Source organism: Ciconia boyciana, chromosome 15 (assembly GCF_034638445.1).
Source record: "Ciconia boyciana chromosome 15, ASM3463844v1, whole genome shotgun sequence".
Lineage (NCBI taxonomy): Eukaryota > Metazoa > Chordata > Aves > Ciconiiformes > Ciconiidae > Ciconia > Ciconia boyciana.
Genome location: NC_132948.1, coordinates 2,319,306 through 2,331,835, shown reverse-complemented (window position 1 = coordinate 2,331,835; position 12,530 = coordinate 2,319,306). Strand labels below are relative to the sequence as shown.

The following is a 12,530-nucleotide window of genomic DNA, read 5'->3' as shown; positions in this document are numbered from 1 at the left end:
GGATTGGGATTTTTTAATTTAATGTGTATTTTTAAGGCATCAGCAATTTAGATAAATTAGGACCCTGTTCATCCATGTATGAACATATTTATTTCCTCAGCACAACTTTTATTACTAAGCAGCTCTGTAACTGTAGTTTGCAAATAATCTACATTTTTCAGTTTGAAGGTGTGGATACAGTAAGATGACCCAGTGTCATCTTACACAGCTGATAGATGCATTTTTATACACATGACAACGTCAGTAGCTTAGGATGCTGGAGTGGCTGTGCACCTGTGACACACTCAACCTTAACCAACTTCTTCAAAGTGATTCTTTTTTTTCTGGGTGTGTGTAAGACAGGTATTATTCATATGAATAGGTACATTAAAGGCTCCAGGTGAGGACATGGTCAGAAGTCATAGGAACTACAAATGTAGAGTTGTCTTCTTGCTCTGAGGAGTTTAAAATCTAAACAAATTTTGTGCAGGACAGGAACAGAATGCAGACAATTGACATATGATTCCCATTCACCTTGATTCCTGTTAGTCTGCCTTACTGTGTAGGTGCATGCAGAGAGAGACAGAAAACATAGTAGATAAGTGAGAGCTGGTTTTTAGTGGAAGCTTCCATTAAACTGGCAAGAAATCAGGTGCTAGACCTCATTTCAACCATTAATAGTAGAAACAGATTGATTGTAATCTCACAGGTGAACTAACACCTGCCTCCCATTCCATTTGCAACTATAGCTTGTGGTCTTCTATCCCCTTAATTGAAATACATACTAGACAAGCTTCTATGAAGCAAGCTTTTCAGCCAGAATTAGTTTCTTACTTTTCTCTACTCTGCAACTTTGTGTTATTTCACCATAGGCAAAACAGCAGACCACAGCAACAAACACACTTCAATCTGAAAGCATCCTGAGAATTCTTGCTTAAGACCTATACTTATAATCTACTAAGAACCATGATTTCTAAGAAAAATCTGTGGCCATATGACTGCCTCAAAAATTGAAAACATCATGTAGACAATATGCATGTTGCTACAAGTCAGACCTTATTTGACAAAAAATATTAGATAGGACTGCCTGTTTAATTAGACACGGATCAAAAATGAAGAACTAAGTACTTTCCCATCATTCCCTGCAGGTTTTGAAGTTGGCATTTTTTTCCCCTCTGCATATAGTTAGTTGTTTGCCTCGGGTTGTAAGGAAGTGCAGAGGACTCTTATTAAAGCACCAATAATTTGCTGAACTCCCATCTTTTGTGGAACCTGCTGAGTTAGAGAATTCCTTTTCACCTCCCCCCCTCTCCTTGACTAGAATAACTGAAGAACAAATATCACATTACAGTATTAGGTTAAAGGAACTAGTGTGTTTGCAGTTTAAGTGACTAGCACAAGACAGAACAAATCCTAAAGCTCAAGCTTGTGCAGCTAAATGACAAGGGAAGTCAAAAAAGTGTTTGCTTTTTAAAAACATATCAGAACAAAGACTCATATTTAGGATTTGCTGTGCTTAGTGCTTTATATTCCAAAATTAACTACAAACATACTTTTTAGAAAGTTCTCCAAGTGATTAGAAGCCTGAACACTTACAGGAGATGGTGAAGAATTGCCACTACAGTGAGTGAGATTCCGAGACTGCAGAAACCGTGATCCCAACTCATCAACTGTTCAGTGTTGGCCTCAAGCCAGAAGTTTGCTTTTGCCTTTTCAGAACTCCAGCCCATCACAATAAGAATTTTTATCTGATTCTGCATGTACCATCCCAATGGAGCAGTACAGCAGGTTCTTTCAAGGCCAATGGCTCAAGTTTAAATTCAGCTAAGATGGCAGTTACTGCTTTGCCCTTCTGCCATAGATTACTCTTTCCAAATTGGTACAGCCAAATACTATACCTGTTCCTCATTAGATGTCAGCTCTTACCATTTTTCACTAGCATTAATATTCTTGTAAACTACAGGAATCAAGGAGTACACAACCCATTCAATTATCCCCAGCATTGACCTCAGTGCAGATAAGCAGAACTAGTCACTCCATCAAGTGCTCTCATTAAATCTGCTGCCAAACACAAGTCAACAACCTGAGTCTCTTAGCTGACAAATAGAAAGGAGATGTCAGACAGCCACTGACAACCACAGTCACCAGGCTTTTTTGCAAGAGGGATGGACATCACTTAAACCACACAGAAGTATTACCAGGAAGCACAGATTTGACATTTCTCACCATATCTTCACAACATGAAGCAATCATTTGCATTCCTTTCCCTGCTCAATCCACTTTCGCAAAGGGCCAGATTTTTCTGTGCACCATTGAGAGAAGCGTGCTCTTTTCTCAGATTAAAATTAAATAGATTTCCTGTTTGCCTCTACTTGCTTGCCTTTATTACACATATTCAAGTTAGTGTCCCTCTCCACTCCACTGCATTCTTCAGACTTACATTTTGGTACAGTTGCTTTGTAGTTCAAGGAAAGACATGAGAACAGGCAGTATTTTGGAACACAGATAAATTTTTAATGATTTAACATAATAGTATAGACACTAGTTGAACAGCTCAACAACCAGGGAGGGAGGATGCCGTTTCTGTCCCATTGAATGGGCAATGGTCACAATGCTCTTCTGATCATATCCTGTTTTTCTAGAAGAGAAGGGGGCCAGGAATTCCTACTAATGTTGTCTGAATTAGGTTGGTTCTTATGATTTCTTACAATTACTGCTTCAAGCAGTGGTATCACCTGCTAAGGAATTAATACCAAGTTGAAAACGAAAGCAAGAGCAAGCCATCAGTATCTTGATCTCAGCAGTCATGGTGCAAAAACATGAAGTGCTGGAATACATCTCAGCAGGAATGATATAATAGACCAACCTTCCCTGAGGAAAACAGTTATGAAGTGCTGGAACAGGGGTGAAGAATCTGTTTAACCCTGAAAAGCAAAGTAACCTCTGCTACCCTCTGAAGACAGCATTTCACACTGCATCTTCACACTGTATCACGTCTGCTGCAGGAAGTTGCCATAGGATGGCAGCAAAGGGGAGACAGATTTTCAGCTGGATAAACTGCTAATGCTAAAGCTTTTAAGCTGTTGAAAAAACAAAATTTTCAGGAGAATCTGCTGACAGAACCATTATCTCACTTGATGACTTCTGGGAAAGAACAATGAAAACAATGCAAGTGGATTTTATCAGATGGCTGGTAACACTACTTCTTGTTTATATCGTATGTAATTGCAACAGCATTCTACAGAACTTCTGCACCAGGATACTCCACCACTGTGCTTGCTTGACTTTTTTTTTTAAAAAAAGCCTTTGTAGATTGTTTATTTCAGTCAGGGAATAGGAAGTATCAGTTTAAACAAGCATACACAAAGTCAAAATCATGGAGGAGATGGATGGGGTAAAAACAAGAGAAATGAGGCTCTGCATATAGAAAAGAACAGCCCAATTTTGTCTAGTGCTTGGACTTCACCCGGTGACTTGCAGGGGGAGCACAAATTTAGTCAGCTTTTTACAGGTTCTCTACCCATCTTTTCTGTGTTGAGTGGCCTTAAGAGGGAGACAGTTTAAAATGCAACCTTAGAAAGCTAGGAGAAATTGTAGGAGAACCAACCCTGTTCTAGTGCCATTCTGATCAGACCGAAATCCCAGAGTAGCAAGTATGTCAAACAGCAAATCAAAAACATCATGACTGTTTAACTGAACTCATGCAACACCGTTGTCCTCAAAGAAGGGCTTGTGCCATGTTCTGACACTCTAATTACTTCATGCACAAGGACATCATTAAACTGAAATCCTAGAACAATCCCACCCTTTTGCCTCCTGCACAACCAGGAGTGAAGTACATTTGAATTACCAAGGCCTGAACAAGTTCAAGCAAACAAATCTTCAGTGCTTTGTCAGAAAGTGGACTAGCAGAGAGCTGTTTACAAGACTAAGACTCCTCTTTGAGGAAATTGTTGCAGAGTATTGAGGGAAGTGTTTACAGACTATAAACATCCCATCCTAGGCAGATCCCTGCTCTTCTCTGGTGCTATGGGACTTTGACAGAATAACAACTCCATTGGAGTTCTGAATGCTTTAAACTCACTAAGAGGAACATAAGCACTACAGTGACGAATCCCAATACAATACCTTTAGACTAAAGAGGAAAAAAACCCAACCAATTTTAGTCAGGATCTAAAATATCCTTTCTACCTGACATAATAAAACACGGACTGAAAGGCATCAACAACTAGCTATGCAAAGCATCAATACTTTCAGCTAGTAATCCATATAAAACGAATAAATAATTCATAATTACATATGTCATGTACACCATGCATGTCAAGAAGTGCTCCAGAGAGAGAAGCACAACAGGCATGCTTTCCTCTCTAAAAGCAAAAATCCTCTAATTATTACTGTCACTCTGGAAAGTCTCTGGACTGCAGAGACACAATTGAACCTCCATGTACAGCTGCAAAGCTACATGAGATATTTTTCGTATGATGTTTTATAGCCTAGATCGACTCTGTGCATCCTAAAATTTAGAGGAAGTATTCAAAGAATGTACTAATACTCTAGTACAGTACTAGTACTCTAGCACTCTAAAGCAGGTGCATAACAAACTGAAGAAAGCAAGATTCAATTCCAGAGAACTTAAGTCCCTCGCTTACACTGTACACCTCTGGGTTTGTCCCCAGAAACAACATAAGCCATTTACACCGAGGCTCTTGTAATGCAACAGCTGTTGTCTTGCTCTCTAGTCTCCAGATTCTAGTCTCCAGATTCTAGGATTCTAGTCTCCAGCTCCTTCCCTTTGTTGCTTAGATCACGGAGCTTTCAAACAGGCAGAAGCTCTGGGGGATATTCGCCATAGCAGTATTTTGCAATTGGATCTCTATAGGTGTTTTCATGCTGCACGCTCTGTCAGGAAGAGGAGGAGAAGCTTTAACAATACACACATATTGAAACAATACATCCCTTCACTGAGGGCCAAAACCCAGAGCACTTATACGTATGCAAAAAATTTCCCAAATTCTTCTACACGTTAGAGTATCATCTGGAGTCAAACAACACTGCACTCCCAACATATAAAAGACAGTTGCTATATTATAGCACTTTAATGTTGAACTATACCCAGAATCTCCTTTTCAGGAGACTACCCAAGTAGGTGGGAACAGATTCAATATCCAAAAAAAATTATATATGCTTAGGCAGTATCATCAAATGTCCTAAGCAAGCAAGGCATAATAAAGTTGCTACTTGAGATGTGTGTGTTTTTCTTGAAAAAACTAGAGTTCAGATACTATGGGTAAAAAAACCCCAACTTTGGAGACATTTGGAACTGTGTCCTTTGTTTGCAACCCATCCCTATCGCTATATTAAATACTCAAGCTGCATGACATCTCCAACAGCACTTTCTAAGAGGGCCGATGCTTGCTTAGACCAAAACTTCTAATAAAGTCATACAGGTAACAGAAGTTCACCTCTGTTCTTAAAAAGCAAAAAAAATTACAAAAAAATTAATTTTTGAGTTGCTATGCAGATGATTGTCAGCATATGGTAAGTCTAAAAATGTACCATAAAGTAAATAGCATTCTGAAGCTACTGGGAACAACTCTCGCTGTTCTCATCCTTATGAGATCTTCACTGGTCATTGAACTCAGCTAGTCTCTTTTTAGTTATATACCTCTTTTCTAAAGAGAGTGTACAATTTGTCCTGCTCTAAATATGCATTTTGCCCTTTATTTACTGCTGATGTTACCATATCACCTTACAAATCAGAGGATTGCCTTCAGATTAGCTCTCACCTATAGCTTCAGGATTTATGAAAATGCCCGTGTGCATGCAAGCACAACAGACCAGCCATTCATAGGACCAACCCCCATTTTCCAATGGCACTTTTTGGGTATTTTTCCATTTTTGAGCCCTGGCCATGTACTTGTGTCTTACCTGTGATGAAGTCCTACATTTCGCCAGACACAACTCAAAGCGATCTTCCACTGCCATGAAAAGGTTTTGGAAAGCAATAGCTGCCCGGTTCAAGAAACGTTCCAGAAGATGTTGCTAAAGTGGTTAGAAAAAAAGAAGACAAAACAAAAAAAACCACAAACACCATACTTCAACAAGGAGTAATCAAAGCTCACCTTAACCTATGCAGCTCAAGTATCAGAGGAACAGTAAGCAACTCCGCTTAGAATTTCTAGCAAGCACTGAAAGGTTAACACATCACAGAACCCCAGCAGTAGGAAGAGAATCTAATGGAATACAGCAGTGATAATTGCAAAACTGATACTGGCTGGAATAGCTTTTCTGCAATCATTTCCCTTCAGCAAATGCAATTCCCCTGAAGTTGAAACGTTTTGCAAGGCTCCCAGTATTTGCTCACAAAGGTGGGAAGGATGGATTTTTTTAAAGCTTTATTTATAGCTTGCCATATGGTCCTTGCAGGCTTTCCTCATCCTGCCAAGAAAAGGAACTGTCCCCTCTAAGGGAAAAGCTCCTCACAAACAAGCACTTTAAGCCACAGCGGAACCTGCGAACACCTGAAAAGCAGGAGAAAGTCTATGCACCTTGTTGGGCTGCAGGCAACAGGAAACACAGTACTCATACACACTGCAGCAGCCGTTGGGAAGGCAGCTGTCACAGCTGTACAGCTTTGCACTGGGCACGTTGACATTACAACAGCCATTTACCAGTAGGTCCTTCCTCTCACAGATGTAGCCTGAAAAACAAAAGCAGCAGTAACAACTGGCAAGACGTACTCCTTGGTACATTCTACAGAAATGCTATAGTGAGAATCACATGACTTAAGAACAGGTTTGTTTATCATTTAGTAGATTATGATCCCCCTCAATTTGGCTGAAGTCCTAACTAGCAATTCTTTGAAATAACACTTGGACATAGAGTTGAGTTTTACTCCAACCTGGTGTTATCTGTACAACTATGACGTACCTACTCTAATATGCTGTATATACCATTTGCATCTTTCAATGCAGGATATTTAAGTTCTGATTTCTTTTTGGCATAATTCATTGTTGTGATTGGAAGGGGTGATTCCTTTCGGTGATTGGTGATGATTGTATTGGAGAAAACTATGATATATGTTCTTCTAACTGGTCTATGTCTGGGTAACTCTATAGTTCAATATGAAGAGACTTAGATTTATCCACACAGGATAGCTGGAATAGTCATTGTTGAGAGGAATCCTTAATAGTATAGAACCACAGTGTATGTCCCCATGGAAACTGTACTACCACCGTGTTAGACTGTGAAAGATATCCCTGATTTTAGAGACCTTAGTGAATCAGCAGTAAGCATAATTCAGGCAGTGCTACATTTAATATTGATGCAAATCACAGAAGATGTGGTGGTTTTTCTACAGCCTTGATTTCTGGTCAAGAAGGGTCCAGTGCCTGACCAACAGGCACACTGGGGAAGCATATGTGCATGGCAGGAAAGGCTCCATACACTTAAAACAAGTGGTGAATTTGAGAACCTGCAAGAGCTAACCTTGGGTTTACAAAGGTCAGATGAGCTTGTTAACTGTGACTGAGCACTAATTATACCAGTCCTGAGCTGCCTCCATACAAGGCCAGTCAGGCTTCCCCGATTACTCTCCCCAAGATACCTGACAGTAGGAATATACTGCAGGGGGATACAAATAGCTCAGCAAGCACCCACACTAAGTTGAGCAGGACTTGATGCTTGCATTCTGTGCAAAGGTAACTGGAGTTCTTTGAATTGAAGGTGGTCCTGGAAACAGTACAGCCACACTCATAAGGAACCGTGCCTGAGCTAAGTCCAGCTGGACCCAAGCCTGCTGTGCACAGAATCACATCAGCAGTGTCTGCAGCCACAGCAAAATTAATCCAGTCTGAGGATAAAATGCCAACAGCTGAGGTTATGCAATAAGAATGCCTTAATAAAGAGCAGTTGTTCCGTGGAAGTGCCATCAACAATCAGACAGGCAAAGCAGTAGTCAACACTGCAATACGCAGAATAAATTCTTAGTATCAAGTATACCCAGTTCATCTGTAATGAGGAGCTTCCCCTGCACAGAATTCCTGCACTGGTTACTCAGCTGACTGCTGTTTCCCGAACTGAATTTCACCTTCCACATGATCGGCTGCTCGTGCTCTTGCACTTGGAGGAGATTCCGATCTCTCACTGTCCTTTCTTCCTGCAAGGAAAGACAGCAATGCAACCAAACGTACAAGTTCCTTCTGCCATTGCAATCCACATGCTTTTCCCACAATAAAAAATGCCTAGTAGTTGTAAATTCGAGTGTCAGTGGAGTAAGCAACATATTACTTGCAGTAGCTTTTGCTTTACAGAGCATGAAAGCAAAGTAATCCAGTAAAACTGGGGTATGCAAGTTCACCACAGGATCAGCTAATAGAGCTGAACTCGGTTATTACAACCACAAAAGTAGCATGTATTCTATTAAATAACCATAGGTACACATATTTCTCTTTTGTAAGTTCTTTGCTAGTGGAATTACAGTTCACAAGAGACATTACAACAGAATAACCAAGTCCCTTCAAGACTTTTTTTTTTCCAGTTTTGGTTCAAAACACTGTTGCTGTCTAAATACATTATCAGACACGATGTTTTTTAACTCTTGTCTTTATTTAATAATTATGATGTAATTCTTACGGCAACATATCCCAGGAGTTCAGCGACAGAACTTGAAAAACAAAAGTTATCCTGGGATAAGGGGGGTGGTTTATCCGCCCCCAGCGTGCCGGGACCGGGACCGGGACCGCACGTCCGGGGGCTCCAGGAGGGCACTGACCTGCTTGAAGGTGCTGGTGAGGAAGTAGACGAGGGAGAGCCCGAAGACGACGCCGAGAACCCAGCGCTTCCTCAGCAGCCGCCGCCACAGCACCGCTCCCCAGGGCACCATGGCGGCGCGCCGGGCGGCCCGGCCCCGGGGCCGCGAGCTGGGCCCTCAGCCCCCCGCCGCCGCGCTCGCCCGCCGCAGGGAGGGAGAGGAACGGCGGGGGCAGCGCTGATCCGAGACCGGCATCACCGGCTCCGGCGGAGGGAGGGGTGGAGGGAGGGAGCGCGGACTGCGCCCGGCGGAGAGCCTCGGCGCGGTGCCCCAGGCGCTGCCACCGGGCCCGGCCTCCCTCCCGAGAGCGCAGCCCAACCGCTTCCGCCGGCCGCGGGGCGGAGGAGGCGGAAGCCACGGATGTGCGTGAGCTCAGAGGGTGCGGCCGCGCCGGGCGAGGGCGGTGCCCGTGACCGCGGCCCGCACGGGTAGGTACGGGGGGCTGCGGCCTCCTGGGCCGGGCCGGGCCGGGCCGGGCTTGCTGCTCCCTAGATCCGGCTTGCTCCCGCCCCCGCTGGGGCATTTAGTCACATACTCCAGCGAGCATCTCCTTCCCCGACCTAATTGGAAAAAAAAAGGCCTCACCTTTGTCTCTCTGTCTGTATACGTATATATGTGTGTATGTATATAACTGTATTTATAGATATATATCTGTATATATGTGCGTGTGTATATAAATACATTTATGTATATTTTTATTTATTACACATACACACACGTGTGTGTATATATGGAATGAAGGCAGAGTGCAGCTCAGCAAGGTGCCCAGGGAGTGCCTGTGCAGTGAGCAGGGCTGCAGGTGCCAATCCCAGAGGAAAACGGCCTTGTTGGATCATGCACGTGCACAGGCGTTGAAGCAGCAAGGCTTCCTGCTCCTCTCTGTCATTCCCAAGGAGATAGAGAGCTGAAACTCACTGTGCTATGGTGAAAATGACTCTATGCATGTGCTTCTTACAGATGCGCCTGTTTGAGCACTGTGATCCAGGTGCCATACAATCATCCAGCTTGAAGGACCTGTGATGAGTTTGAAATTTGGATCATCTTGGATTATCTGAAGGACTCCATGTATGAGATGTCTGCATCCTCGTGAGCTTCCCTCTCTCCCACCGTGGCACCTTGCACCTCTGGTTAAACCTGTTGTTCAGGTACTGTTAAAAAATGTCCAAGCGTTGCAAGATGAAAACCTCTAATCCAGAAAGGCAGAACCAATCAGTATTGAAGCTGAGTGCCTTTTGGAACAAAGTCCATTTAAATTCTATCTGATCTTAAATCTGTAGGACTCTGGGCAGAACAGATGATTACATCTCATGAAATCCTGCATCTTCAGTACTTGGCATTCATGTCACTGTCCCCTTCATGGCTGATGCCAAAAGAAAAAATGTCTCCCCGTAGAGCTGCATGTCATTTTGGAACGTGATTTCACATTACAATCTAGTAGGCTTCTAACGGTCTAGAAGAGAGTGAAGGATTTTCCAAGTTTCAGAGTTATCTCCACACTGACTAGCTCTCAGCTTGTAGCATGGGAAAATGGACAGATTTCTTTATAAGCAGTGACCCTGAAGTTGTTCACAGGTAGGACAGCTCTGCCTGCATGGGTCAGCCTGTCTTGGCCGTTTCCTCATATCTTAATTACTATTTTGGTTAAAAAGAGGATAATATTATATATTAAGTCAACAGAGATACTGTCAAGTTAGGGTCAAATAACATTTACTGCAGGGAAAGCATCAAAGATTCCTGGAGTACCAAGTGTTGTTACTACAAATGCAGGTTTTAAAAATCTGGAAAAAAAACTTTAATATGTATTTTTTACTGGATAAAACTTACAGATCATTATAAAACAAATTTTGGCCCTGAAAGCACAACACAAATTGAAAAGTGTAGCTAGAGATTTAAAAACTGCTGGGAGTTACAGGATCAAAATTCATAGTTAAGAGAGTGTTGGTAACTTAGGGAATCAGAAAACTTTGGTTAGAATTAGAGTTCTGGTACTCATGATGGCTTCCTGCATCCTCTCCATAAAATGTGTTAAAAGCTGTGGTTTTCCTGCCATATATGATTATGCCAAATCTTATTTACATAGATATGTGTGTATTTATATTAACCGTCAAGGGGATGTCCAAAGTTGGCATCTCATATTAAAACATCTCATGTTCGCTGTCAGTGATGACTCAAGTCTGGTGTTGTCTCAGTTCAGCCCACTTGATGGGGTTCTTCAAGACCGGATGTTACAAACCAAGAGTCTTTCTCTTTTTTGTAAATGTTAACTTTTTTTTTCCTCATCTTGTTACAGATTCAGTAGTTACTTGTGTGATTTAACTGAAATACCCTTTATTCTTTCTCTGCTTTGTAACTTATCTTCAGGGCTGGGCAAACTACATGTACTTTTACTGCAGGTGTATGTGGTAAACACAACTGTTCATGCACTGTGAACTGCATGATTTGGGCTTTATTAAGGGATAAAATTTGAATTTAATGCAATTTTGCATCGGCTAGTGGGTCACTGAAAGTAAAGAATGTGAATGAAAAGGTGAAACTATAGGGGAAAAAAATAAATATTCCATATTTTCTACTTCTCAGTTTGCATACCTCTGCTTACAGACAGCTAGGAGATGTTCTCAGAGCCATTGTGCCTTTACAGAATACAGATATAGGGCTACACATTTATTTACATATATTCATGCAGTATGAAATGTTATAAATAGTATTATAACTTTTGATATTCAAAAGTATTTACAGCCTTTTACATTTTATTCAGTAGCTATCGTAGTCTAGGGCTGAGTAGGATCAGACTTTAATATTTAAGGATGTCTCTCTCAATCTTCTATGAAATGCCTGTGGAAACCTGGACAAATCACTTGCAAAAGTAGCCCATTCCTCAGGTTTTATATAACTAATATAACATTAGCAGTGTAAGACTATTTGCCAGGTACTCTGCTGTGCCTTGATGATGCTGATGATTCTGTGTTCTTTGCTTTTGAATTAACTTTATTTTTAAAAGTTGTAACGTGTTTGAGGTTCCCTTAAAATTAGACACTTGAAAGCAGAGATTTAAATAACTAAATAAAGAACTTATCTGCTTGTTCTAGAAAAAGTTCCTGAAGTTAATACAATTTCCATGCCTTTTCATTTCCCACTCGAGACCTTACTTTTTTTATGCTGACAGTTCCAGAATTAGTGGAGCAGGAACATGTGATCTTTTGCATATGTGCAGATTATTTATGACCATTTCCAGAGTTTTCTAATGGCATTTTCGTGGTTTAAAAGGAGTGGGTTGCTTATTTAAAAGAATATTGTCATTGTCATGACCTGATTGTATTTTATTAAAAAATGTTTATACATTTTCTTTTTTTCCTCCCTCTCAGTTTTGCTTTACAAAGCAAGTTTCTTCAGAAGAGGAAGAAGGGATTTCATTTCCAGAGAGCGTATGTCGATTCACGTGTCACATCAAGAGCTACTCTGTTAGTTGTTCTCAAGTTCGTTAGCAGAACATGTCATCACACAGCCGTACACTCCTTGTGACTGCCACATACTGCAAAAGGGGATCTGACTAGTTCCTGCCCTGCTTGGAGACCCGTGTATGTGTGCTTCCATTTCCCAGTTGAAAGTTGCTTCTTCGCAAGTGTACTAAGAAACAAATGCAAGCTTGAGGTGCTCTTTCAGAGAAGCAAATGATTTATGCCAGCCATGTCACTAGCTGAATGGGTTTCACAGCCCTCTGACTGTGGGCCTTTGTTAGTAG

At 41.5% G+C, this 12,530-nt stretch overlaps 2 protein-coding genes across 6 annotated transcripts in view; one reads left to right on the top strand and one right to left on the bottom strand.

Moving 5' to 3' along the window:
* Positions 1–2,469: 2,469 nt before the first annotated feature.
* Positions 2,470–9,329, bottom strand: SPRING1 (SREBF pathway regulator in golgi 1). 2 transcript variants are annotated; one of them, XM_072880439.1, is made up of 5 exons: positions 8,753–9,329; positions 8,069–8,137; positions 6,528–6,679; positions 5,908–6,021; positions 2,470–4,878 (listed from the first exon to the last, which is right to left on the bottom strand). In XM_072880439.1, exons 1-5 carry the CDS (start codon positions 9,312–9,314, stop codon positions 4,795–4,797), a joined length of 981 nt encoding a protein of 326 aa, XP_072736540.1. In that variant the 5' UTR covers positions 9,315–9,329; the 3' UTR covers positions 2,470–4,794. The 2 variants fall into 2 exon arrangements, with proteins under 2 accessions (XP_072736540.1, XP_072736541.1); XM_072880440.1 differs by having other exon boundaries at positions 7,981–8,137; positions 8,753–9,008.
* RNFT2 (ring finger protein, transmembrane 2) overlaps positions 9,177–12,530 on the top strand; it is a 34,715-nt gene continuing 31,361 nt past the window's right edge. For 3 of the 4 annotated variants that reach the window (XM_072880437.1, XM_072880436.1, XM_072880433.1), the window contains exons 1-3: positions 9,177–9,219; positions 9,749–9,936; positions 12,154–12,366. The gene's annotated coding sequence lies outside the window, so the exon portion shown is untranslated. Of the gene's footprint in view, positions 9,411–9,748; positions 9,937–12,153; positions 12,367–12,530 lie in introns of all 4 variants that reach the window. The other variant, XM_072880434.1, reaches the window with a different exon arrangement.